At 47.8% G+C, this 25,882-nt stretch overlaps 2 protein-coding genes across 33 annotated transcripts in view; one reads left to right on the top strand and one right to left on the bottom strand.

The window, feature by feature from the left end:
- FOXN3 (forkhead box N3) overlaps positions 1-25,882 on the top strand; it is a 468,244-nt gene that overhangs the window by 200,741 nt on the left and 241,621 nt on the right. For 24 of the 30 annotated variants that reach the window (XM_077941600.1, XM_028851735.2, XM_077941594.1 and 21 more), the window contains one exon: positions 8,982-9,538. In XM_077941600.1, coding sequence (XP_077797726.1) covers positions 8,996-9,538 — 543 coding nt within the window. In that variant the 5' untranslated portion in view covers positions 8,982-8,995. Of the gene's footprint in view, positions 1-4,347; positions 4,711-8,981; positions 9,539-25,882 lie in introns of those variants that run through there. The other 6 variants (XM_028851736.2, XM_077941597.1, XM_077941589.1 and 3 more) reach the window with 2 other exon arrangements.
- On the bottom strand, positions 2,119-7,570 carry LOC114679618 (uncharacterized). Of its 3 annotated transcripts, none has more exons than XR_013396478.1 (2): positions 4,342-4,464; positions 2,119-2,444 (listed from the first exon to the last, which is right to left on the bottom strand). XR_013396478.1 is itself a non-coding variant. In XM_077941603.1 (2 exons), exons 1-2 carry the CDS (start codon positions 5,541-5,543, stop codon positions 2,411-2,413), a joined length of 777 nt encoding a protein of 258 aa, XP_077797729.1. In that variant the 5' UTR covers positions 5,544-7,570; the 3' UTR covers positions 2,119-2,410. The 3 variants fall into 3 exon arrangements, 1 of the variants encoding a protein (XP_077797729.1); XR_003731672.2 differs by lacking the exon at positions 4,342-4,464 and adding an exon at positions 3,787-4,315; XM_077941603.1 differs by lacking the exon at positions 4,342-4,464 and adding an exon at positions 4,801-7,570.

Raw genomic sequence — 25,882 nt, 5'->3', positions numbered from 1 at the left:
CCCCAACCAGAAACTCCGGGGGTGGGGCCTGCAGTGTGTGTTTTAACAAGCCCTTCAGGTAATTCCCATGCATACTCAAGTTTGAGAACCACTGCTCCAATGGACGCCCCCCCACCCCCCTTATAACATTATAAATGTAATGGGCCAGGTGCGGTGGCTCATGCCTGTAATCCCAGCACTTTGGGAGGCCGAAGCAGGAAGATTGCTTGAGGCCAGGAGTTTGAGACCAACCTGGGCGAAATAGTGAGACCCCATCTCTACACAGAAATTAGCCTGGCATGGTGGCATGCGTCTGTAGTTCTGGCTACTTAGAGGCTGAGGAAGGAGGATTGTTTGAGCACAGGAGTTCGAGGCTGCTGTGAGTTATAATTGCACCACTGTGCTCCAGCCTGGATGACGGAGCCAGACCCTGTCAAATAAATTAATGTGTATATATATATGTATGTATGTAATGGGTGTTTATTGTAGACCATTGGAAAAATATGGACAAGTATGAAAGAAGCACACAAAAAAGTACCCCATAACTCTAATATTCAGAGGGAACCACTATTTTAGCCTTTTTCCTCAATTTTTAAAAACACATATTTTAAAAAAAGTCTTCATTCTGTTCTGTATGAATTACTGCAGTGATTTCTGAGTTGTTCAGCTGGTTTTTGATCTTCCAGTTTCTACCTTCGTCTCCTGAAATTCATCTTGGGTCCACCATCCCCATCCATCTTTTTTTTTTTTAATTCATATCTCTGATAGTACAACTTCTGGGCTCAAAAATATTCAGTGAGCCAGCTTTGCCCTCTGACTTTAACACGTATAAATTGCTCACCCTGCTATTCAAGGAGTTTGGTGATACGATGCTTGCACTCTTACCCACTAATCTCTGTGCTCTGTAGGGACAAAGACTGTCTATCTCTGGCACCTAACACAATGCCATGCACTTGGTAGGCACTCAGCAAATATTTGTTCAGTAAATGAACTCCTCTTCTACAATCAAGTCACATTTGGTAATTCTGTGCCATCAGTTTCTCCTGGAACATCAGTTTGTAAGCAGAATCATCCCCTTGTGCTTTCTCAAAAGGCACATACCAAGGCACCATCCTAGAAGACTCTAGTTGGTTAGGTGTGGCTTCTGGATGGTTCAGATGGGCATCCCCAGGTGAGAAGCTCGGGTCAAAAACACCCCTTCCCCATTTCCACAGGTTAAATACCAACCCACCCTTATTAGATATCCCGCTTCCAAAGTCATCTCCCCTCCCTTCCCCAGATGTTTCACCATGTCCTTTGTCTCTGCTGTTAGCAGCCGGGAGGGGTGGGGGGCCATGCCCGGAGGGCAGTCACGTGACTTAGGCTAGGCCAATCGCACTATTTCCCTGAGAAGTTAAACTATGTCATGGAAGACTTGAGGCAGTCCAAAGGTGGTGGGTGCTAAAAGTCAGAAGGCCTCAGGGCTTGCTGCTGGCAGTCCTGTGTGGCCATCAGTGAGCAGAGGAAGCCAGCCTGCAGGATAGAGAGTGGAGCAGACCTATAGAGGGAAGCAGGAAAGGCATATGGTTCCACGCAGCCCAGCGGCATGTGCCTGCCCAGCCTCCCCGTATTTCCTCTTATACTCGAGTCTCTTTGCAGGATCCCTCCCCAGGAGACTGTCTTTCCAGGCCTGCCTCGGACTCTTCCCATTTTGGGCAGTCACTCAGGTCTTCCTGACTGCATCTGCTCACCTACTCAGTTGTACTGCCTCAAGTTGGGCAGGGCGTATCAGGTTTTATACTTAACTATTCCATAAATAGCCGTGCTGCTCTAATAACCAATAGAGTGTGTGTAGGGGGATTAATGTTCTTGACCAGAGAAACATCTAGCAAAAGAATGCACAAAACATCAAGGGGAGGGGCGTTCTTCTCCTTGGAGGAGGAACTGAGGTCCCACACTGATGGGGGTAGATAAGCCTGGAATTGAGGTCTTCCAGCTCCCAGATACTTATGTGCTCTCCAGCCCATGCCCAGATGGGGCTGCAGAATGGTCCCATCAAGTCCTCAATCAGGAAATAAGTGTTTCTCAAAGTGATTTCTAGGGGGCATATACCATTCGGCTGTTAAATGCGTTTGTAAAACAGTGTAGACAAGACAATGGTTTAGACAATTCAGCTTGTTTATTTGTGACTTCTCAGGATCTAAGACGCAAGGGTCCTTTCTGAAAGTTCATGAGGGGAATTGCGAATGGGGTTGTTCCTAAACAAATTTGGCCCCTGCACCCTAGGTCAGGAAGCAAGTCCCAGAGCTGAGGTTCTATGGAATTAGAAGGTGGAAAAGGCCACATTAAACCCTCCTTTGGCTTTCAGCATTTTTTCCCTCATTTCACATAGACAGGCAGACATGTGTCCCCTGCTGTCCACATCAGGCAGGGCTGGTCCACCACTTCCTCTTCAGGGTGACACCTTCTCACATCTCTTGCTGCAACTGTAATGGGAGAGAGAAATTAAGAAATGTGTTTGAGAATGCAAGCAGCAAAAACACACATGGAATGACATATTCCATGTGCAATCACCTTCGGCTCACATCCCCTCTTTTTGAACTCTGAGAAAGCAGGCGGGGACTGGAGCAGGTGAAAATAAGATGCCAGCTCTACTTAATTTTCTGGCTATTGTGTGAGTGTGGTTGGGGGACCTGAGGGGTGGTTTGGGGGCTGGGGATGGAAGAAGATGTAACGGGTGATTTCATCCTCTCTAGGCCAGCAAGGGCTTGGACAAAGGTCTCTGGCCTTGGTTCCTCTGGAGGAGAATAAGCCGCCCTCAACTGACATGCTGATGGAGGGGCGGGACCTGCATTAGCCAGAGCTACAGGAGAGCAGGGCACACATTGTCTCAACCTGGCTTTGTTACCACTTCTAACCCTGAGAATCTCTGGCATGAGACTTCAGAGATCATCTGACCTGTCTCTGCCACCTTGTGCCTTTTGCTTAGTGACTTTGGGTAGGTGGCGTCAGGTGCTCAGTTATCAAAGTGGTGGGGCTGGATGACCTCAGGCTACCCCTGGGCTTCCACCTCCGAACTGTCTCCTGATGGGGAGATACCACACTACTTGGAAGAGGTAAGGTCTCCTGTGAGTCTGAAAGGCACATCTTTGCTGAAGACTTGTAACCTGCCATCTTGAACTTCTGTTAGGGGTAATGATTCTCAGATGGGGGGTCTATTTTTTGAGATAGAAAAAATTTTCAGAAGCCTAGCTGGTGTTTCCCTTAGTCCCTCCTTTTGGCTAGGTTTAAAAGTACTGCACGCTAGAAAGCTTTCTCCAGGTCTACTCGCTGGCTTTTCTGTAGTCTTCAGACAGCTCACAATGTCCTGTCCACTGCCTCAGGACGGGGTGGCAGGAAGGGTGCCCTGGGCTTCTCTTCTGCAGAGGAACCAACTGATTTCACTACCTGGGAGTAATGTGCAATCACATTTTTATTTTTGTCACCACCAGGGTGTCCTGTTGGACTCTCTCCTCTCATCCTCTCCTAAGGCGGCTGGTTGGTGTGGCTTTGGCAGTGGGTGCTATTATTTGGAGGTGCCTAGAGACTTAGAGTGGTGGCTGCACCATTTCGCTGGGTGGCTTGGGAATGGTCAGTCTGGCTCCTGAGAGCTCAAACTGAGATGGAAATGAGACCTGTTTTCGCTCTAGGCCGGCCGGGACATTCCGCACAACCCACTGGAGAGGCCCGACCGGCGTGGCCTTTAGGACGTGCCTCTTGCCTTGTAATGGCCACCGGCCCTCCCTCGGGAGACACGCGGCCACCTGGGTGGGACACTGCGGTGCCTACCTCCGGGACACGAGGTGGTCGCTGGGAGAGGGCTCGGAAGGCCCTGGGGGTCCTATCAGGACGCAGCACGGGAGAAGCGGAATCTCCTCTTCTCACCCCCACAAGCCTCGCCCGCATCGTAATTCTTTTTATTTTTACTTTCGAGCCATGTAAGGCATGCAGATGGGGTAGGAGCGTTCCCGCGACACGTTGCCAGCAGCGAAGCGCCGGCCCGCTCGTGTGGCCGGAGCCCGGGGAGGGGACAGGGCACGCGCCGCCTGCCCCACCTGCCCCACCGCCCACGGTCGCTGCCGCCCCGGGTCGCGGGACCCACGCCGGTCACCCCCGCCCCGCGGGGCCCAGGAGGCGAGGCCGCGCGGCCCAGCCCCAGCCTCGGCCCTGGCTGCGTCCTGGTGGATGCCGGGGGCGCGGGCAGGGTCCGCCCCGGCGGGTCCGTGCCCCGCGCCCCAGGCCGCTGGCGGCCAGGCCCACGTTTTCCCTCTCTCCGGCTCCCTCCGCCCTCCGCTCTGTCCCTCCCTCCGCCCTCCTCCCTCCCCGCGCTTCCCCTCCTCCTGCCTGGTCATGTGTCGCCTTTTTTTGTTTGCAGTGGAAACAATTTCTCGCCGCTCGGCGCGCCCCGGCCCGACGCGCCGCGGCGGAGGCGAGCGGGAGGCGGGACGGGGCGGGGAGAGCGGCGGGGCCGGCGGGAGGACGCGCGGCGCGCCCGGCGGACGCCGCAGGTCCCATGCCGCGCCGCGACCCCCGCGCCCCTGCCGCCCGCGCCCGCGGCCGCCCCCCGCCGCCCGCCGCCCCGGGCTCGCCGCGCCGCTCCCGCGCGTCCTTAGCGGGGCCACCGAGCGATGCCCGCCGGGCGCCCGCGAAAGTTTGTCGGCTCCCGCTGAAGGGCAGCGGCTCCCCCGCGCCCCCGTGCCCCGCTCCGGCCAGGTGAGTTTGCGCCCCGCTCCCGCAGGCTCCCGCGTGGGCTCGGGGGGCACCCGGGGCGGGAGGCGCGTCCGAGACGGTCCTGGAGACTACCTCGCCGCTCTCGGAAGACGAGGGACCCCGCAGGTCCTGGGGGGAGGGTCGGGTGGGGGGCCCGGGAGCCCCCAGCCGGGAAGTTGCCGGGTCCGAAGAGTTTCCTGCCCCGACGTGCGTGCTGCTTTCCGGTGCCTCGGTTTCCGAAAAGCCCGCAAGGAACAGAGTTGGTATTGTCTGCGGAGGACGGGGTCCCCGCCGTTCCGGGCCAGGGAGGGGGTTCCGATCAAGTGGAGACCCCAAGATGAGAAACAGGCTCCTAACAAAGATCCCTCCCCCCCAAACTGTGCAGACTTGGCACAGGCAACGAACGTCTCCGGAGACCCCGAGGCCCGACCCCCCTCATCCCGGCCCTCTTTGAAACCCTCCTTGGGCCCTGGATAAGTTGGGGGACGGCGGGCTTTTATTGATTTGTTTTCGAGGCTCGCCGCGGTGCGGCCAATAAAAGGTTTATGACATCTGACCGGCAGTGAAGGTATGCGAGCTCCCAATTGCCCTGTATACGGGGAGAAGAGCAGTTTTCCCCGTTGCCCGGCAACGCCGCTGATTGACGCGGGATGCAGCCAATCGCCACTCCCGCAGGTCCCCTTGAAATGTTTTTGACAAGTACAGTAGACGAGAGTGAAGCGCGTGCGTGCGCGCGCGCGCGTGCTGGGTGGGGGGTAACTCGGCCCCCCAAACTTGCGACTGCCCTGCTCCGCTTTGGCAGGATTTCTTAACTTTTTAAAGTTCGCATCAAACATCTGTTCAGAGCTGGGCCAGTAATGTCTTTGTCAGTTATTTGGAGACCTTCTGTTTACTAGGCGAGAAACTAAGCTTTCTTGCCTCATTTTCTCCGTTAAAAAATAAAAAGGGTAACAAAACACAGCAAGTCATAAAAACAAAAGAGGGCGTGTGTGTGTGTGCGTGTGTGTGTGTGTGTGTGTGTGTGTGTAAAGTTGTAAGGAGGTCACCAGTGAATAACTATTTGCGTATCTGGTGGAGCAGCCTTGTTGGCAGCAGATTAAAAATGTTTGCTTAACTGCAACTCACATGATCCAGATTCTTTTTTTTTCCCTCTAAAACAGGAGGAAAAAAAGATTTGGCGAAATCTGTAGTTAGAGTATAATAATGGAAAACTCCTCAGCTGTGGTTTCTGGGAACTGTTTTTTTTTGTTTAGTTTTGTTTTGTTTTTACATGGAACTGTAGTGATCAGCAGCTCTTTACACTGTTGCTGTAAAATGCGGGATTTATAGGGATGCAGTGAGCGGTTGGAGAGTACGGGGTCCCAGCACAAAGCGCACACTGGATCCAAGGGTACTGAACTCCCATAACCCTCTCTCCGTGACAATGCCACTTTTTCTCCTAAAACCATATTGCTGGCAGTGTTTGCTTAAAACAAAAGGAAACATGGAGAATAGCGTGTTAGTTCCTCTGGGAAGCTACTGACAAATAAGCAAATTAAAAAGAAAGAGAGCAGCATGTTGTCATAGCAACAGTGCAATTAAATTACTTTACTGTCAGCCATGATATAATTTTCCTGTTTGGAAGCTCAGGAGACATAAAACTTTCATTTAGAGCTAAAGTTGACTTCAGTGGCTGGGTAGTTCTTTTTTATACTCTACTGTGGGCATTTGCTGGTCATCAGAAAATTTTCTGATGGGATCTGAGGAAACTTTTAAGAAAGACAAGTGGTGCTATAATTCGTTCATAAAGAAGTTAAAGCCAGGATCAGACCAGACTCTGTTGTATCCCCAAGCCTAAAGATGCTAGCTTGTTTTTTCTCTGAAATGTGTCAGGGTAACCTCCTTATTTGATAGAAAGAAATACTCCCTGTGAGTGAACCCCAGTACTTTGGGAGGCCGAGGTGGGTGGATCATGAGATCGAGACCATCCTGGCCAACATGGTGAAACGCCGTCTTACTAAAAATACAAAAATTAGCCAGTCATGGTGGCGCACGCCGGTAGTCCCAGCTACTCGGGAGGCTGAGGCAGGAGAATCGCTTGAACCTGGGAGACAGAGGTTGCAGTGAGCCGAGATCGCACCACTGCACTCCAGCCTGGGCAACAGAGTGAGACTCTGTCTCAAAAAAAAAAAAAAAAAAAAAAAAAACACAAAACAGTTGGGCCTCTCATGACAGCTCCCCCTTAGGCCTTGCGTCTAGCAGGTTCTACCTTTTGGAAGAGGGAAGGTGCTCTAATTCACTGGCACCCTTGGCTGGTTGGTTAGTTCCCAGGATTATGCCTTCCAGAATTCCCTAATAGAGCTTCCCCAGCTGAAGCGGCAGTTGTTTTAGATGTAGTGTTAATGAACATTTAAGAGACATAGAAGGGTCACATCTTTGCCTTTTTAATTTTATTTATTGTTTTGTGACAAGGTCTCCCTCTGTTGTCCAGGCTGGAGTGCAGTGAGCCTCAACCTCCTGGGTTCAAGTGATCCTTATACTTCAGCCTCCCAAGTAGCCGGGACTACAGGCACACACCACCACACCCAGCAAATTTTTGTATTTTTTTGGTAGAGATGGTGTTTTACCATGTTGGCCAGGCTGGGCTTGAACTTCTGAGCTCAAGGGAGATCCTCCTGCCTCAGCCTCCCAAAGTGGTGTGATTACAAACATGAGCTACCATGCCACGCCTATGTCTTTGCTTTTAAATATGTTCATTCATCTCTCTTTCTTCCTCTCCTCTCCTCTCCTTCCTTGCCCTTCCCTTGCCCTTCCCTTCCCTTCCCTTTCCTTGCCCTTCCCTTCCCTTGTCCTCCCCTCTCCTCCATTCCTCTCCCCTCCCCTGCCCTCCTTTCCTCTCCCCTCCCCCCTTCCCTTTCCCTTCCCTTCTTCTTCCCTTCCCTTCTTCTTTCCCTTCCTCCTTCCCTTCCCACTTCCCTTCCCTTCCCCCTTCCCTTCCCCTTTCCCTTCCCCCTTCCCTTCCTCCTTCCCTTCCTCCTTCCCTTCCTCCTTCCCTTCCTCCTTCCCTTCCCCCTTCCCCCTTCCCTTTCCTTCCCTTCCCTTCCCTTCCCTTCTTCCTTCCCTTCCCTTCTTCCTTTCCTTTCATTCTTCCTTTCTTTCTTCAAAACTTTTGAGACAGGATCTCACTCTGTTGCTCAGGCTGGAGTGCAGTGGTGCAGTCATGGCTCACTGCAGCCTCAGCTTCCCGGGTTCAAGCAGTCCTCCCACCCAGCCTCCCAAGTAGCTGAGACTACAGGCATATGCCCGGCTAATTTTTGTATTTTTCGTAGAGACAGGGTTTCGCCATGTTGCCCAGGCTGGTCTCGAACCCCTGGGCTCAAGTGATCCTCTCGCCTCAGCCTCCCAAAGTGGTGAGATTATAGGCATGAGCTACCATGCCCAGCCTGTTCATTTGTTTTCTAGATAGATGCTTGATTTTCTTACCGGTTGTTTCTGTGGGGAATTAAAACATAACACTCTCAAACCAAGCGTATTGTTTTAGCGTTACAGAGAGTGGGAGACCTTTTTGGTTATCTTTACTGTTCTTTCTGTGTTACATTGGGTGCTGGAGGGTTGAACATGCTTTGCGTCTGTAGGGGTCTTTCTGTTTGTAAATGTACCACCTCCTCGTTTTCTTTTCTCATCAGATGTTATTTTACTCCATGTTCTAGGTCATTGATAAAAATGGGGATGGTGGTGGGTCGGGGTGGAGGGATAGGATTCTGTGGCCTGTTTTGTTGAATTGAATTGAATTTACTGTCTTGAAACTGGCAGTTGCTCTCCTTTTTTCACCAGTTCTAATTTCAGTTAATGGCTTATCTTACATTCCCATGTATTCGTGTGGTGCCTGAAGTTACTTGCTTTTCTTCTGTTCGGAAGAGAAAATAATTCGCAATAAAATTTAATGTACTTTAAAACTGGTCTCCTGGTCTCAAGCAATCCTCCTGCCTCAACCTCCCAAAGTGCTGGGATTACAGGCGCGAGCCACCATGCCTGGCTGGTGTTATCGGTCTTGTTTTATTTAAGGGGCATCAGGTCGCCTTGCTATATCAACAGTGGGCTGATTTTTCTCGTCAGCCTATCTGTAGTGGAATTGTGGGATTGCGTTGCTCAGCGTGGGAGTCACGAGGTGGTGGTCCTGTGTGGCAGGGGTTCCACAGAGGGGGCCGTGGGAGGCAACAGAGTCAGAGGGGCACAGTCTGCCTTTCTGTTTTGGGCCTTGCCAGCTCATCATTTCTTTGTGATGTCTTTACTAGGAGCCTTCACGTAAATGGGTCCAGTCATGCCTCCCAGTAAGAAGCCAGAAAGCTCAGGAATTAGTGTCTCCAGTGGACTGAGTCAGTGTTACCGGGGCAGCGGTTTCTCCAAGGCCCTTCAGGAAGACGATGACCTCGACTTTTCTCTGCCTGACATCCGATTAGAAGAGGGGGCCATGGAAGATGAAGAGCTGACCAACCTGAACTGGCTGCACGAGAGCAAGAACTTGCTGAAGAGCTTTGGGGAGTCGGTCCTCAGGAGTGTCAGCCCCGTCCAGGACCTGGACGATGACACCCCCCCGTCCCCCGCCCACTCTGACATGCCCTACGATGCCAGGCAGAACCCTAACTGCAAACCCCCCTACTCCTTCAGCTGCCTCATATTTATGGCCATCGAGGACTCTCCGACCAAGCGCCTGCCAGTGAAGGATATCTACAACTGGATCTTGGAACATTTTCCGTATTTTGCAAATGCACCTACTGGGTGGAAAAACTCCGTGAGACACAATTTGTCACTGAATAAGTGTTTTAAGAAAGTGGACAAAGAGAGGAGTCAGGTAAGCCTCTGTGTCTGGAACCCAAGGTTTGTTTTTTTTTGTTTTTTTAATTTAAAATTTTTCTCTATTAAAAATGAATTTCTGTTCACCACATTAAAGTAGCAGTTGTAAGTAGGTTTTATTCTATCTAATTCATTTAGATAATTTTAAAGAATTTCCTTTCCCCAAGCCTATTAGTTATGTACTGTTTATTAGCGTTTGTACTATTTGAGGGTTTCCCACTGATAGGGTTTCCATAAAGATAAAACGGTGGTTTGCAGAATTGTTTGGTTCTCAGTTATCATCCCTCAGTGTGGATGGTTCACTTTGGTTTTAGAGTCTTAACAAAGGTCAGTATTCCAAGGGCAGCCATTAACCGTGAAGTATGTGTATATATATGTATTTGAAAAAAACTGCTACCATGAGCTAGAGAAAAATGGTGTTTCTTTTTTTTCCCTGAATATGAACGAGGAGGAGGGAAATTTCTCCAGTGTTCTGGAATAAGTAGACAGTGATGAACATTGGGAAGAGACTTGAGTATACTTACACTCCAAGACTAAACAGGCATGAATTGCCCAGGTGACTGTCATGAAATCTGGTGTCTATATAAGTGACAACTTTGAAATTCCTGGCTCAGAGTGAGGGTCCCATTAGAGACTGACTTTAAAAAGGTTTAATATTGACTTTAAAGCAGAGGTGCCCAGTGTTTTTGGCATTAGGGACCCATTTTGTGGAGGGCCAGGGGGGATGGTTTTGGTACGAAACTGTTCCACTTCAGATCATCAGTCATTAGGTTCTCATAAGAAGCATGCAACCTGGATCCATCACATGCACAGTTCACAGTAGGGTTTGTGCTCCTATGAGAATCAAATGCTGCAGCTGATCTGACAGGAGGCGGAGCTCAGGTTGGCGATGCTCAGGTTGGCGATGCTCACCTTCTGCTGTGCAGCCCCCCCTTCCCCCCCATCCCTAACAGGCCACTGATTGGGACACGGCCTGGGTTGGGGACCCCTGCTTTAAAGCCATAGTTTGTACTTCATGGTCAGTGAAAAGAAGATGATTTTAATAATTTGCTTTCTTTCTCTTTTTTCTTTTCTTTCGTTTCTTTTTTTTTTTTGAGACCAGGGTCTTGCTGTGTCACCCAGGCTGGAGTGCAGTGGTATGATCCCAGCCCACTGCAGCTTTGACCTCCTGGGCTTAAGTGATCCTCCCATCTCAGCCTTCAAAGGAGCTGGGAGCACAGGTGTATGCCACTACACCCTGCTAATTTTTATACTTTTTGTAGAGATGGTGTCTCGCTATGCTGCCCAGGCTGGTCTCAAACTTCAGGGCTCAAGTGATTCACCCAACTTGGCCTCCCAAAGTGCTGGGATTACAGGCATGAGCCACCACGCCTGGCCTATTTTTGTTTTAAGGAATGTAATAGGTGTAGTAGAAATTGGGCGACTGTTAAGAAGTGGACAACAAAATTGTGATCTGACTTTGAGTCCTGAAAAGTAATGCAGCCACAGTTAAGATAAATGGCCAGAAAAAGTTCCCTCCACTAAGTTTTCATGTGACTGTGTTTTCCCGCTTTGTGTGTTGTGTTAATGATGCTGCCTTGTGCAGCTGGAGTTCTGGTTCTCTCTCTTTTTGAAGTTCAGGTTTGGATGCAGGACCACCATTGTGTGGGGTCAGTGGCTGGGCAGGGCTGGGGCCTTTAATTTCTTTCTGGCAGCATGTCACTGTTTCAAGTAGAATCTTGAGCGTGAGAATATTCTCATTGTCTTTGGCATGGGAGAGTATGAATCAGGAAGTGGCCTAGCCCTATTGCTCCTTGCTCAAATTGGATGTGTTTGTGTGCAAATGCTCTTCACTCAGTTTCTGTTTGAGATGGGGGGTGGGGACGCAGGGCTTGGGGAGGGGTGTTGCCTGGGAGGAAAGATGTGGGCACTAAGGAGGGATTTACTTTGATCACTGGTGCAAATGATGCCTGGGTCGAGCGTGCAGATCTGAATATTCATAAGTTTTTGGGCCCCTCCTCCTCAGGTCCTTATTTTTATGTAGCTGTAACCATCAAAGTGCATCCCTTTAATCAGGGAGAGGAATTTCCGTGACCATGAAGCTCTTTCTCCTTCCTCTGTATCTCAGGTTGGGCATTTGGAGAGCCACCTCTGGACTTGGCTTTTTTGAGTGCTTTAAGATTATTCTTTGAGCTTAGAGGACATTCATTGCTCCCCTGTAAAGAACCAAGTCTGTGGTATTTAAAGCTTCTGTATAGGTGGGTCTTTGTGGCAAGAAAGGGAAAGTCTCCGAATGCAATTCCAGGCAGAACGTGGAGAAGAAAGTGCTGCTCAGGTCCCCCAAAGCCGCATGGCAGTGATAAAGCAACAAACAGGGCATTTAGTTTGGTGTAAAACGAGTCTGCAAGTTCCTGCATGCCTGAATCTTCGTGTTTGACATAATGCCGGTGCACATAAAAGTAATTTAGCAAATGCACACTCTGAAATGTTAGAAAAGACCAACGCCAGAGTGTGCAACAAGACTCGGGAGCATTATTCATCAGTCAGCCTTGGGAGTGACAAGTGGGTGTTGGATGCCGTGTGTTGAGGCATACCGGGAGGAGCTGTTCTCCCCCCATGCAATCCCCCACCGCTGGATTCTGGGAATCATGTTTTCCAGGAGTGAAGGTCGTCAGTCCGGATAAATTCAGATATCACTTGTTGAAAGAGAATGGTTTTAAAGACCTGAGATTGTTAATGTTATGAAACGTTCAGTTCTGGCTTCCCAGCCATCCTGACCTGTATTGACATGTTTCTGATCAAATGCCAGTCAGTTTTGTGGTTGGGAGTTTGCTCCCAGCATTTGGGATTCTGTGAGAACAAAGCAAGAGGTGTGAGTTTTTCCACTTTTCTCCTCTTTCTTGGGTTCCCCCAGGCCAGCTGCTGGCTGCTGTGAGAGGTGCAGGCTCCCAGGTATGCTCAGGTACACCCAGGTCCTTCCAGGGCATTGACGTGGCTCAGTCACTTGGGGTTTGCTACTATGGCATTCTCCCTGATATTCTGCCCTGTGAAAGCTCCTTTACCTCTATGGGTAAACTTGTTTTTTCCCATGAGATTTTATTTGGCGGGAGCTCCCACATTGAAGTTGCCTTCAGCACAGTGACTAAATGCACCTGAATGTTGGTGAGAAGTACCTTAAATTGAACGGGAAAATTGAAACCTTGCAAGTTGTATGCAGTGAATTAGCTATTCCACTTTTAATTTTCTTCTGAAAGTGAAGAATACGGTTAGGCTTGACGTAGCAGTGAAAATGTGGAATCCTGTGTGATCCTTGTCCCTGAGGGCTCGGAACACATACCCTGCTGGACAATTGTTTGGCTGGCATGTTGGGGAGGAAACATACTAGATTGCATCAGAGTCACCTGTGGCACTTAAAAAACAATTCCCAGCCAGGCACGGTGACTCACACCCGTAATCCCAGCACTTTGGGAGGCCAAGGCGGGAGGATTGCTTTAGCTCAGGAGTTTGAGACCAGCCTGGGGAACATGGTGAAACCCTGTCTTTACAAAAAATGCAAAAAAAAAAGATTGGCTGAGCGTGGTGGCCTACTCCTGTAGTCCCAGCTGCTCTAGAGGCTGACATGGAAGGATGGCGTGAGCCAGGGAGGGGGAGGTTGCAGTGAGCTGAGATACAGCCTAGGTGACAGAGCCAGACCCTCTCTCAAGAAAAAAAAAAAATTCCCATTTTCTCGGGCCCCTTTCTGGAGATGGTGATTCATTAGGCGTGAGGTGGGAAAACTGGTAGTTCTGCCGAGCTTCCTAGGTGTTTCCAGCGTGCAGCTAGGTTGAGAATCCCTGAAGTAGGTGCCCTCATGAGGTCTTTGCAGTTGCTGAGATTTCATCAAGAGCATGTTCTCATGAATGAGTCAGTCAAGGCAAAAGAGACAGTCTGGCTTTCGTTTTATCTCTTAAAGGACTTCAAAAGATAAGAGTTTTATTTTTATTTTTGAATCACGGAAATTTTCAAACACACAGAGAATAGTATAATGACTTGATATACCCCCATAACACACATCCCGATTCAGTAGTTGACAAAGGTTTGTCACACTTCTTTTATTTATTCTTCTTTGTTGTTGCTATTTCTGAAGTTGTTTTTTGGTTTTTTGTTCTGAGACAGGATTTCACTCTGTTGACCAGGCTGGAGCACAGTAGCATAATCATGGCTCACTGCAACCTCAGACTCCCAGGCTCCAGCCTTAGCCTTCAGCCTCCAAAGGTGGGACTACAAGTGCACACCACCATGCCTGACTAATTATTATTATTATTTTTTTTGGTATTTTTCATAGAAATAGGGTTTTGCCATGTTGTTGGCTGGTCTCAAATTCCTGGTCTCAAGCAATCCTCCTGCCTCAGCCTCCCAAAGTGCTGTGGATCATAGGCATGAGTCACTGCACCCAGCCTTGCTGAAGTATTTTGAAGCAAATGACATTTACAATTCAAACATTTCAGTATGCATAAGAATAATTGACAATTTCTTATATAATAACCATGCTAAAGTCCCGCCTAACAAAATGAACAATTATTTGGTGTTGCCTAATACCAGGTCCATATTCAGATATCCTTGTTTACAAAATGTTTGTTTGAATTAGGGTCCAAATGTGGTTCCTGCAGTGCCTTTTGTGATGTTTCCTGTCTGTGTCAGTCTGCAGCACTCCTATGCCCTCTTTCCTTTTTAATTCCCTTCCGTGTTACAAGAGACCCATGGCTTACGCTCTACAGTACTTGCATTCTGTTTACTTCCTTGTGATTTCATGTAACTTGCTTGTCTCTCTCCTATTTGCTGTCAAATGGAAGGAAGTACGAACGTCTGGGTCACATTCTGGATTACATTCTGGGTTGCCCTGTGTCCTTCCTGATATATCACTTCCAAAAGCCTGGTCATCCCCCTCTTGGGGAAGCTGAGATTGAGCCATGGGTTCATGTGAGGTCACTGTTCCCTACTCTATAAAATTGCTCATTAGTTTTTTTTTTTTTTTTTTCCATTTCGTCTATGGATGATCTGTGCCTAAATCAATTAAGGTAGAGTTTTAATGTCTGGGATTAAGTTTTACACTCCCTAAATACAGGTCTTACTTAGGAGTGTAAAATTAGCATGTACTAACCTCTCTGACTACTTGTAAATGAGAAGTAGACTGCAGTTATTTTTTTCCAGGCTGGATTATAAGGTATGTGTGTATTTCTATTTCTGTGCCTTTTTTTTTTTAACCTTTCCTCTTGCTACTTGAACAAAAAACATTGTCATCAAAGGGTTTATAAAGGAAACACTGTACAAAAGTATGTTTATTATATCCAGAGCGGAGTGCTTTAAATACAATTTTAGCTTATAAATATAGGCATGCTTGCTTTGTGCTTTCCATATGCAGTATCTGATTTCTTCCTCACTAAACCCTATGAAGTAGGCCCTATTATTTTCTTTCTTAAAATAGATGATGAGTTAAGCCCTGAGTGGTTAAGTAACTTGCTAGAAGTTGCACAGCTAGTAAGTGTAGAACATGAGTTCATCCTAATTCCTTCTAATTCTTTTTTAAAAAAATATTATTTATTTAATTTATTTTTGAGACAGGGTCTCTCTGTCACACAGGCTGGAGTACACTGGCATCATAGCTCACTGCAACCTTGAACTCCTGGGCTCAAGTGGTCCTCCTGCCTCAGCCTCCCAAGTAGCTGAGAATACATGTGCATGCCACCACATCCAGCTAATTTTGAGATTTTTTTTTTTTTTTTTTGTAGGGCTGGGCACTGTGGCTCATACCTGTAATTCCAGCACTTTGGGAGGCCGAGGCAGGCAAATGACTTGAGCCCAGGAGTTTGAGACCAGCCTAGGCAACGTGATGAAACTGCATCTCTGCAAAAGATAAATAAATTAGCTGGGGGTTGTGGCACACACCTGTAGTCCCAGCTACTCAGGAGGCTAAGTTGGGAAGATCGCTTGGTGACAGAGCTAGATCCTGTCTCCAAAAATAATACATTTTTAGTAAAGATGGGGTCTCGCTGTGTCGCTCAGGCTGGTCTTGAACTCCTGTCCTCAAGCGATCCTCCCAAGTGTGAGCCACCATGCGTGGCCCTGTTCCCTCCAATTCTGAAGGGCATGTGCTTACCCCTGGTGCTTGCCCATGCCTTCTCAGTATAGCAGACATTGTAGATGATCTCTCTGTGCTTCCTTTAAATAGCCTATGACTATGGGTTACAGGGGATTGAAATAACCCAAATAAACCCAGAATTAACTATGGGGGTACAAGATAGAGAAAGGCAAATACAGAGTATATTTTTGTACTGTTGAGATGGGGCTCAATTGTCGGTACATGTAAAGTTCTTGCATCTGCACAGAGCACACAACTGCCTGCTCAGCTTCCGGTTTCCAGGCTCTGTCCTGACCCCCTACCTCATAGGACCCCTTCAGTGGCATCAGAGCCAAGTGCAGAAGCTTTTCTCCCTGCATGTACACTGTTTATACAAATTCTCTCTCTTAATTTGCTGTTCTCTTCACGTTTACTTTCAGTAGATGAGATTCTTTTTCAAAGGCAGTTTTGAAAATGAGGTTGCACCCAGGTGTGGTGGCTCACGTCTGTAATCTTAGCACTTTGGGAGGCCAAGACCGGGGGTGGGGTGGTGGGGGCGGGGAGGAGGAGGAGGGATCATTTGAGGCCAGGACTTCAAGACCAGCCTGGCCATCATGGTGAAACCCTGTCTCTACTAAAAATACAAAAAGTAGCCAGGCCTGGTGGCGGGTGCCTGTAATCCCAGCTACTCGGGAGGCTGAGGCAGGAGAATCGCTTGAACCCAGGAGGCAGAGGTTGCAGTGAGCGGAGATCACGCCGCTACACTCCAGCCTGGGTGACAGAGTGAGACTTTGTCTCAAAAAGAAAAACAACAACCAAAAAAGAAACTGAGGTTGCACCTCTATGTGTCAGCACCCCATGTAAGCAGTTGCTTCTAGGTTTTTCTTCTTGGTGTTGTGAATGCAGAATCAAGAGCATTTCCCCTTCCCGTGATACCAGTCAACCTACCTGTCTCATTGATGGTTCTTTTAGGGGGAAGAGATAACTTATTATTATTATTTTTTTGGATAAATAATGCACATTGGAAGACAGTGTGGTCTGGTTCAGATGTGTAAATTCCTAAGAATTAGTGTAATACTGGGTGGGTGGAATGTGTAATTTTGTAATGTGTGTGGACTCCTCTGAGGTCTCTGGGTGAAGTGACAATTCTCTTCATCCTCGACCTGGGGCTGCCTTGCCCAGCGTTGGAAATGCTCTGCCTGAGGACGGCCTCCTTCTCACTGGTGCCCACTGCCAGGCGGGCTGCTTTCTGCCGTCTGTGCTATAGGCTATGTCACCTCAGAAGGTTGAGAGTTTACCAGGGTCTCTGAAGGGCCAGAAATAAAAATACTCCCTTGTCACAGGCCCTGGAATAGGAAGCCATTCATACCAGCATCCTCTGTGATCCCAAGAAAGTGCACCTCCCTGACCCATACTGCCGTTTTTTTTTGTTTTTGCTTTTGTTTTTCTGAGACGGAAGGAGTCTCGCTCTGTCGCCCAGGCTGGAGTGCAGTGGCGCGATCTCAGCTCACTGCAAGCTCTGCCTCCCGGGTTCACGCCATTCTCCTGCCTCCGCCTCCCAAGTAGCTGGGACTACAGGTGCCCGCCACCACCACGTCTGGCTAATGTTTTGTATTTTTAGTAGAGATGGAGTTTCACCGTGTTTGCCAGGATGGTCTTGATCTCCTGACCTCATGATCCGCCCGCCTCGGCCTCCCAAAGTGCTGGGATTACAGGTGTGAGCTACTGTGCCTGACTTCTTTTTTTTTTTTTTTTTTTTTTTTTTGAGACAGTCTCGCTCTGTCACCCAGGCTGGAGTACAGTGGTGCAATCTCGGCTCACTGCAGCCTCCGCCTCCCCAGGTTCACTTGAGAATCGCTTATTTTCATGCCTCAGCCTCCTGAGTAGCTGGGATTATAGGTGCATGCCACCACGCCCAGTTAATTTTTGTATTTTTAGTAGAGATGGGGTTTCACTATGTTGGTCAGGCTGGTCTCAAACTCCTGACCTCGTGATCTGCCTGCCTTGGCCTCCCAAAGTGCTGAGATTACAGGTGTGAGCCACCGTGCCCGGCCCCATCCTGCCGATTTATTCCTTCCAGACTGTTCGTTCCTTTTTCTTCCAGTCATTAGGTGTCTTGGGTGGGGCCACATTTCTGTTGTCTTGCTCTGGCAGACTTTTCATTTGTCTGCTCATTCATTCATTTATTCAACAAACTTTTTAAAGTACCTACTATACTACGTGCTAAAATAATACAGAATTGAATGTACCATGGCCACTGCCTGTAAGGCACTCATGGTCCAGCGAGCCCTCCCCATAGAGTCTCCCTCTTGCTAGCGGAACTTCTCCAGCAGAAGCTCTTACTCCACCGCTGTATGCCCTTTGTATTCTCTGTTTTCTGTCTCACATTGTTGCTTTTCTGGCTCTGCATGGATACACTACCTTTCTACTCCCTACGGTGACTTGGCCAGGAAGATGCCATTCACTTGGATGGGGGTCTGTCTGAGGCTGCTGGGAAAGCTTCTGATCTCCCCCTGTTTCCTATTGAGAAAATGTTGCATTCTCTTTGGTAGAGCTTTGAGGCACCTGGATAGGTCTACCAGATACTTCATTGATGTACTGCCTGTATATCCACCAGCAAGAAATGGTTTTCAGAACCTTCCCCGTTGGGCTGAGATTTCCCCTTGAAATCATTTTGGCTGCAGGATAATTCTCTGCAGTAAATAACATAGGAAGTTGGCACTCTGACCTATTTGAAACTTACAAGTTTAGGCCGGGCGTGGTAGCTCACGCCTGTAATCCTAGTAATTCAGGAAGCCGAGGCAGGGCGGATCACTTTGAGCTCAGGAGTTCGAGACCAGCCTAGGCAACATGGTCAAACCCTGTCTCTACAAAAAATACAAATATTAGTTAGGTGTGGTGGCATGCGCCTGTGGTCCTAACTACTCAGGAGACTGAGGCTGGAGAGTCGCTTGAACCCAGGAGGTGGAGGCTATGGTGAGCCATGATCGCACCACTGCATTCCAGCCTGGACGAGACAGAGTGAGACCATGTCTTCAACAACAACAAAAAATTGTTAAAAAAAAGTATGATTTGATTCTTGCTTTTTGTACTCTTAGTAGTTTACATTCCAGGGAAGCAGGAAACATAATGCAAAATAAAAAAGAGTAAGTTACCGTAAGTACTGGATGTGTGCCCATCAGTGTGAGATTGGTATTATTCAAAGTTAGGCTGGCTTCCCTTCCCCAAAGAGGGGCACTGGGGAAGCTAAAAGATAGGGATGGGCGACTTTTGAATATTCCTCATGTTCACTTGAATAGGCTGTTAACAAAGCATTCTTCTGGTGTGGGAATGAGCATTAGACCTCCAAGGATGGATTGATCAGATGGAGGCTTGACTGTTTATTGTAGAAAACCAATTAACAATGATTTAAACAAGCTAGGGGCGTATTTCTCCATTACATGAAGTAAGTCTTGAGGAGCTAGACAGAGACGCACCTTCCCTCTTCTCTGCTGTTCTCAGGGCATTGTGCATTTCCATTCTCAGTCTTCTCATGGTCCAAGATGGCATCAGCTAGCATGTTCCCATTTTAGGAAGCAAGAAGGTGAGTGCAGGGAAGGATAGGAGAGAGTCTTGCTGACTTCGGGTTTTAAGGGGCTTTCCCAGAAACCGCACCCTCTGCTTTGATCTTATTGGCTGGAGCCTGGTCACATGACTTCTAGCTGCAAGGAAGCCTGGGAAATGAACTTTTTTGCCTGATCCATTGGAACCCCAAGTTAAATGTTGGTTCTGTTGCCAAGCAAACTTGGAACTTTCTGCCACAGAGGTCTAGATGTGTTGGAACAGCGTCAGAGGAAAGGATGGAGAGAGGTGGTGGCTGGAAGGTTATGTAAATAAGAATAGGGACTTGTTGGAGGAGCTAGGATGCTAAATGGAAAACTTTAAATTGCATTGGTAACTTAAGTAAAGCAGAGATGCTGACCCATTTCTTAAACATTCCAAATAACCAAGGTTTTGCTTTAAGATATTCTGGTTAAATTGCATTTAATGTCATCAAAAGCGATAGCTTGATTGAGGTGAAGATGTAGTCCGTGCCAAGGATGATAAGAAGAAAAGCAAGGAAATAGATGGTTGAAGATAGAGAGTAGTGTGAAGTCGTTCTTTTAGTAATAACTTGATGGGTTGCTATGTAAGATTACAGACAGTTCTATGAACAGGATGAAGTCTTTGATTTGTGTATGTGTGTGTGTGTGCTTGTTTGAGTACCTTTGCTTGTGAACTCAGCAGGAGACAGTAAATACAGGCAGAGAGGCTATATGCTTCCCAGGGGAAAAAGCTCTCCAATTACCCTTCCTTTTCTTCCTTTGGTCCTCACAGGGTGTGTGGGATTTCCCTCTGGGCCCCGTGGGGTCGAGTTCAGTGTCTCCTTCTATTTATTGGAGTTCTGTGAAGTGCCTTATAGAAGGCTGTGACTGTCCTCCTCTAGGGACAGGACTGATAAGTGATTTAACTAATGTCATTAGACAGAAAACACCCACCTAGCAGAACATGTGCACCTGCTTTGTTTTTAGAAGGCCAAGTCATGTGAGCGCTGACTCTGATCATGGCTATAGTAGAGGGGGAAGAAAAGTCCCGAATCTCTAGGAATCGAGGTACAGGCAGCCTGGCACGGAGGTGAGGCATAGCATCACAGTAGGTACTCCTGGAATACTGCACTGTGTGCTGAATTCCTTCGAGGCTTGTAAAGTTGAGAACTGGTGTTTGCAGCTATGGTTCTGAGGTCTTGCAGAATACCTAGTGGTGGTGTTGTTGCTGTTGAGATGAAGCCTCACTCTGTCACCCAGGCTGGAGTTCAGTGGCATGATCTCAGCTCACTGCAACCTCTGCCTCCTGGGTTCAAGTGATTCTTCTGCCTCAGCCTCCTGAGTAGCTGGGATTACAGGGTCACGCCACCATGCCCAGCTGATTTTTCTATTTTTAGCGGAGACAGGGTTTCACCATATTGGCCATGCTGGTCTTGAACTCCTGACCTCAAGTGATCCGCCCGTCTCAGCCTCCAAAAGTACTGGGATTACAGGCATGAGCCATTATGCCTGGCCCCTGGCTTGCAAAGTAAAAATTAGACTCTGTATTTGTGAAAATAAGTGGCTTCAGTCATTTTAGAAGCATTTTCAGCAGTGATTCATTCATGTACCCTTGTTCGTGGAGTGCCAGGCACTGTTCTGGGTGCTGAGGATATAGTGGTGACCTCTGGCGGGTCCCTGGCTGCTCTCCTAGACCTTCCATAGGGCAGCAGTAAGGGTAGGGGAGGAGGAGGAGGAGGCAAGTGGTAAATGATAGTTCCCTACGTGGGACAGGGCAGGTAATGTACCAGACTGTGTTACATGCAATGAAGATAATAAAACAGGATAATGTACTAGAGAGGAGTGGGGAGGAGGGTGGGAGACTTCTCAGAGGGGTCTGACTAGGCCATGCCTTGAATGGCAAGAGGGATGCAGCCGTGCAAAGATCTGGGTGGAGAAAACAGCAAGTGCAAAGGCCCTGAGGCGGCAATGACTCAAAATGTCCAAGGCACAGAAAGAAGGCTCGCAGTTAGTGTATTAGAAAGGGGAGAATGTTATGTCTAAAATTTTGGACAGGAGGGGGAAATACCTCTCTGGGGCTTGTTCCAGTGGTGCAAGAGAGAGATGGTGGGAGCGATGCTAGCTTGAACCAGGGTCAGGGGTTGCAGATGAAGATGTGTGGGCAAATTTGGGTTGGGAAATTGGATGAGGATTAGTGCCAACATTCTCTTTTAACCATGTTAAATTAGAGATGGTTTGCGGACATCTAAGTGCAGCTGTCAGGAAGTTTGCTATACGAGTTTCAAGCTCTGTGGAGACGTTCGGGTGGAGGTATAAATCTGAAACACAGTGCATAGGTGTTGGAAAATAAAGGGGTTTCTGGATTACCTCTCAATCAAAAAGAAAGTGAAATCAAACTTCTATTTCAGTTCTTACAGGAAATTATATTTCCATTAGTGTTTGACTAGGAAATTCATTTTGGGGTATATTCAGCATGGAGAATAAAAACAAAAGAGGTTTACATTTAGAGGGAGACCGTCTCAGAATTATTTCAACAATGACTTACCTCTAGTTACTAGCTGTAGTTTTGCAGGCAGAAGAGAACAAACCTTTACTTTTGTACCAAGAGTGCAACTTCTAAATGTGCTCGGGGTAGCTACATCTCTGATATCAGGAGAGAAATGTACTCCAGTAAACATCTCACTTAGCAAAGCCCCCTAACCCATGGCTTCTGTGAGTTCTCTGCCATCTGGTCCCTGGCTGGAAAGAGGAATTTTTCTTGTATATGTGTCTCCATAGCAACGAGTTTGCAGTTGATATGGAAAGTAAGCAGTTGCCTTAGCAACGGAGTTACTGATGTGGCGGCTTCCTTGCTTTCAGGGAATGGATAAGCTGACCAAACTAGTTTAGATGCATCCTGTAGGGCGCTGTAATGTAGAGCCGCACACACGGCCCCTGCCAGTGTAAAATTGGTCTAGCTTTAAAAGAGATCGCAGCCCCTCCCCCTTCCAGAAGGAAGGGCTTACAGCTGTAATAAATCAGACAAAAGTAGTCGCTGTCAGTTGAAATAGATTATAAGCGGGATCTCCTAGCAGAATTTATTTAGTTTAGCTCAAAGGAGAATGTTATAGTCAAGGGTACATTTGGTTACAAGGACAAGAGAGTCACCCGAGTTGGCTTAAGTAAAAGGGTACTTGTCCCAAAAACATAGCAGCCAGTCCCATGGAGCAGGAGCAGTGTCAGAGAGCAACAAAGCATATCTGGGGTCCACGGCCATTGGACCTGCCTCCTCTGTTCCTCTGCGGCCACGTGGATGGTCATCTCTGCCTTTCTCTGAGGATCCGTTCTAGCCTTCTCTTTGCAGCCCAGCTCCCTCTGTGTGATCTTGATTCCTACCTTCTCTCGCCATTGGCTTGTTCTGCTGGTATATTGGTGCCAGTCCCTGTGAGGTGATGGTCCCAGTGCCCAGCGGCGTCAGCACCATCATCTGTGTGGCTTGTCTTTGTCATCATTTTAGACACTAGGACTTGTCCTTTTCCTGGGCCAGGCGCTCAGCTCTGGTCAGAACAGGGGCTGGTCCCCCTGATCAAGATAGCTGCTCGGACAATCCCTTCATCTGGGGTTGGGCTGGGGCTTGAGTCTCAAACATATCCGCAACAACAAAAAAAAAATTCAGGAAAGCCTTTGATCATTTGAAGACATTTTATTGATTGATTGATTGATTTGAGATGGAGTTTTGCTCATGTTGCCCAGGCTGGAGTGCAATGGCGCGATCTTAAATCACCACAACCTCTGCCTTCCGGGTTCAAGCAATTCTCCTGCCTCAGCCTCCTGAGTAGCTGGGATTACAGGCATGCACCACCATGCCCGGCTAATTTTGTATTTTTAGTAGAGACAGGGTTTCTCCATGTTGGTCAGGCTGATCTTGAACTCCTGACCTCAGGCGATCTGGCCGCCTCAGCCTTCCAAAGTACTGGGATTACAGATGTTGAGCCACCATGCCCAGCCCAGTACTAATGAAAAGGAAAGTAATAAGGAACTTTGGAATATTTTGTGCTTTCTTCTTCCCTCTGTCCCCTCAGAATACCTCTTCTGGGTGATGAGGATTAACATGCCAGAGAACGTTGGGACTATCTTGAACCTCCCTTTTCTTGTCATCTCCATGGTGCCTTCATCTTTCTTTCATTGCAGTTTATAAATTGGGGGCTGGCAGTTCCCAAACTAGCAAAGTTTTTCTTTGGTGACTACTTCTCCCTGTCGGCTGCCCTCAGAGTGCCCGTAATCACAGGGTTGAGCGATTACCGGAAATTATGAACTCTAGCCCCCGATCCGGACAGAAATAAATGTCAGCTTTCCCATACAAGTTGTCCTAATAGTCAGGATCAGGAGGTTTGGTAATAGTTCTTACTGACTGTTGTGCACTAGCTCGCATCACTGCATTGTTATTTTCAAAATGGGGGAAAATGTAATTACTCCATCCTGGGGACTGGGGATGACAAAACTCTGGTGGAAGATACTCAACAAAATAAAAAGAGACCAGGAAGGCTACAGAGTGGCTTCTGCCAGTCGCCAAGGGATTGGGCAATGGCCAGAATTATGTGGTTGGGGAAGCCAAAGGAGAAAGGGACTCCTAAGGTTTACCAGTGCCATTGGAAGAATCCTGAAGAGAAGACAGAATTTTATTAGCTGGTTCCTTCAGGATAGTCAGACCGGGGCTGGTGACAGGAGAGAGGGGGTCCATTGGGTCATCAGACGTGGCTTGGACACAGAGGTAGACACACATAAGGGGGAAGACTGAGTGTGAAAGTAGGAAGTGACATTTCCATAGGACCTGTTGGGTGCTGTTTGGAGTTGTGTGAGGCATTTGTATCCATGGTCTTACATCTTTTTAACAACTGTAAAGCAGGTATCATATGCTTTTTACAGATGGGGAAACTGAGGCTCATAGAGGTTCAGTGGCTTGCTAAGTTGACACAGCCAGATATTTTTAGCTAAGGTCTGACACTTCCTTGCTCCTCCTTTACTCTAATTGGCTAAAGCAAAGGGTCACTGTGGGATAGAGAGGGAAGTAAGTTTGGGAAGGTGGGCTGAGCTAGACTGGGGGGTTTTGAGTGCCAAGAAGCCTAAGGTGGTAGGGGGCCCTCAGACATTTCTGAGCCTAGTCACAACACAGACAAAGGAGTCAAGTGCTTCCTTCTGATGCCCTAGAGTTTCTTGCAGAGCCCCAGTCTCCACGGCAGGGATTCTTTTATTTTTTTATTTTTTTAAATTTTATTTTAGGTTTGGGGGATACGTGTGCAGGTTTGTTATATAGATAAGCTCATGTCACGGGGGTTTGTTGTGCAGGTAATTTCAGCACCTAGGTACTAGGCCTAGTAACCAATAGTTATTTTTCCTGATACTCTCCCTCCTCCCACTCTCTACCCTCCAATAGGCCCCAGTGTGTGTTGTGTCCATGTATTCTCATCATTTAGCTCCCACTTATAAGTGAGAACATGTGGTATTTGGTTTTCTGTTCCTGTGTTAGTTTACTAAGAATAATGACCTCCAGCTCCATCCATGTTCCCATAAAAGATGTGATCTCATTCATTTTTATGGCTGCATAGTATTCCATGGTGTATATGTGCCTCATCTTTATCCAACTGTCATTAACGGGCATTTAGGTTAATTCCATGACTTTGCTGTTGTGAATAGTCACAGCAGAGATTCTTGCTGCCCAGAAATGTATGGAGAAAAAGGCCACAGCGGTCACTGGTTTTCCATAACTTTGACTGACTTGAACCAGATTTGTGCACTAACAAGAAAAAAAAAGTCTACTGCGGCATATTTCTCATTTTAAGTGTTTTGTTCTTTTTTTTTGAGATGGAGTTTCACTCCTGTTGCCCAGGCTGGAGTGCAGTGGCACAATCTGGGCTCACTGCAACCTCCACCTTCTGGTTTCAAGAGATTCTCTTGCCTCAGCCTCCCAAGTAGCTGGGATTACAGGCATGTGCCACCACGCCTGTCTAGTTTTTGTATTTTTAGTAGAGACGGGGTTTCACCATGTTGGCCAGGCTGGTCTCGAACTCCTAACCTTGTGATCCACCTGCCTTGGCCTCCCAAATTGCTGGATTACAGGCATGAGCCACCGTGCCCAGCCAGTAGTGACTTCTTGATGCTCCAGTTCAGCAGCTGTACCTGGACTTGACTGATGTGGCCCCCATCATACTCTGATAGAGTTCTTTTTGCTGGGATCCTGGAAGATGATCTTGGTTTATAGATGAAGAATCTGGGGTCCAGTGAAAGTGACTTGGTAAAACTCACAGATCTGTGCTGAAAGCCTTGGTCAGCTGCCCCTTGGCGTGATGCTCTTTTCTCTGCATCGGTTCATTGCTTCACTTCTTTTTCAAGGACTCTGATTAACTGGAAGTGGACATAAACTGGTGTTATTTATGTGGGATTTGTTTTCCTTCCTAAGTCTTATTTTGGGTCACTGAATATACTCAGTTTTTGTAAGTGATTTGTCATTTCTGTTTGTAACTTCTGAAAATGTGCTTAAGTCTTTGAGAGTATGCTTTAACCTATAAATTTTTGTTTCATTGATTACTCAGAATGTCCTTGAATTTTAGCCTTTGAGTGAGTCTCTGGGCACTATTTTGCATTACCTGCCTATTAGTATTTAGCCATTGATGAAATCCACACAGATCCTTCCTGGTCAGAAAAGGACCTGATCTGCTTCTTGGTG

Source organism: Macaca mulatta, chromosome 7, assembly GCF_049350105.2.
Source record: "Macaca mulatta isolate MMU2019108-1 chromosome 7, T2T-MMU8v2.0, whole genome shotgun sequence".
NCBI classification, from domain to species: domain Eukaryota; kingdom Metazoa; phylum Chordata; class Mammalia; order Primates; family Cercopithecidae; genus Macaca; species Macaca mulatta.
This window is presented reverse-complemented; position numbering and strand designations above follow the sequence as displayed.

Bases quoted from the DNA above. Each gene is read 5' to 3' on its own strand.
- LOC114679618 (XM_077941603.1), bottom strand. From the start codon at position 5,543: ATGTTTGATGCGAACTTTAAAAAGTTAAGAAATCCTGCCAAAGCGGAG. The intron at 2,445-4,800 runs GTAGTCTCCAGG...CTCCCATTACAG, and splicing joins CGTCTTCCGAGAGCGGCGAG to TTGCAGCAAGAGATGTGAGA.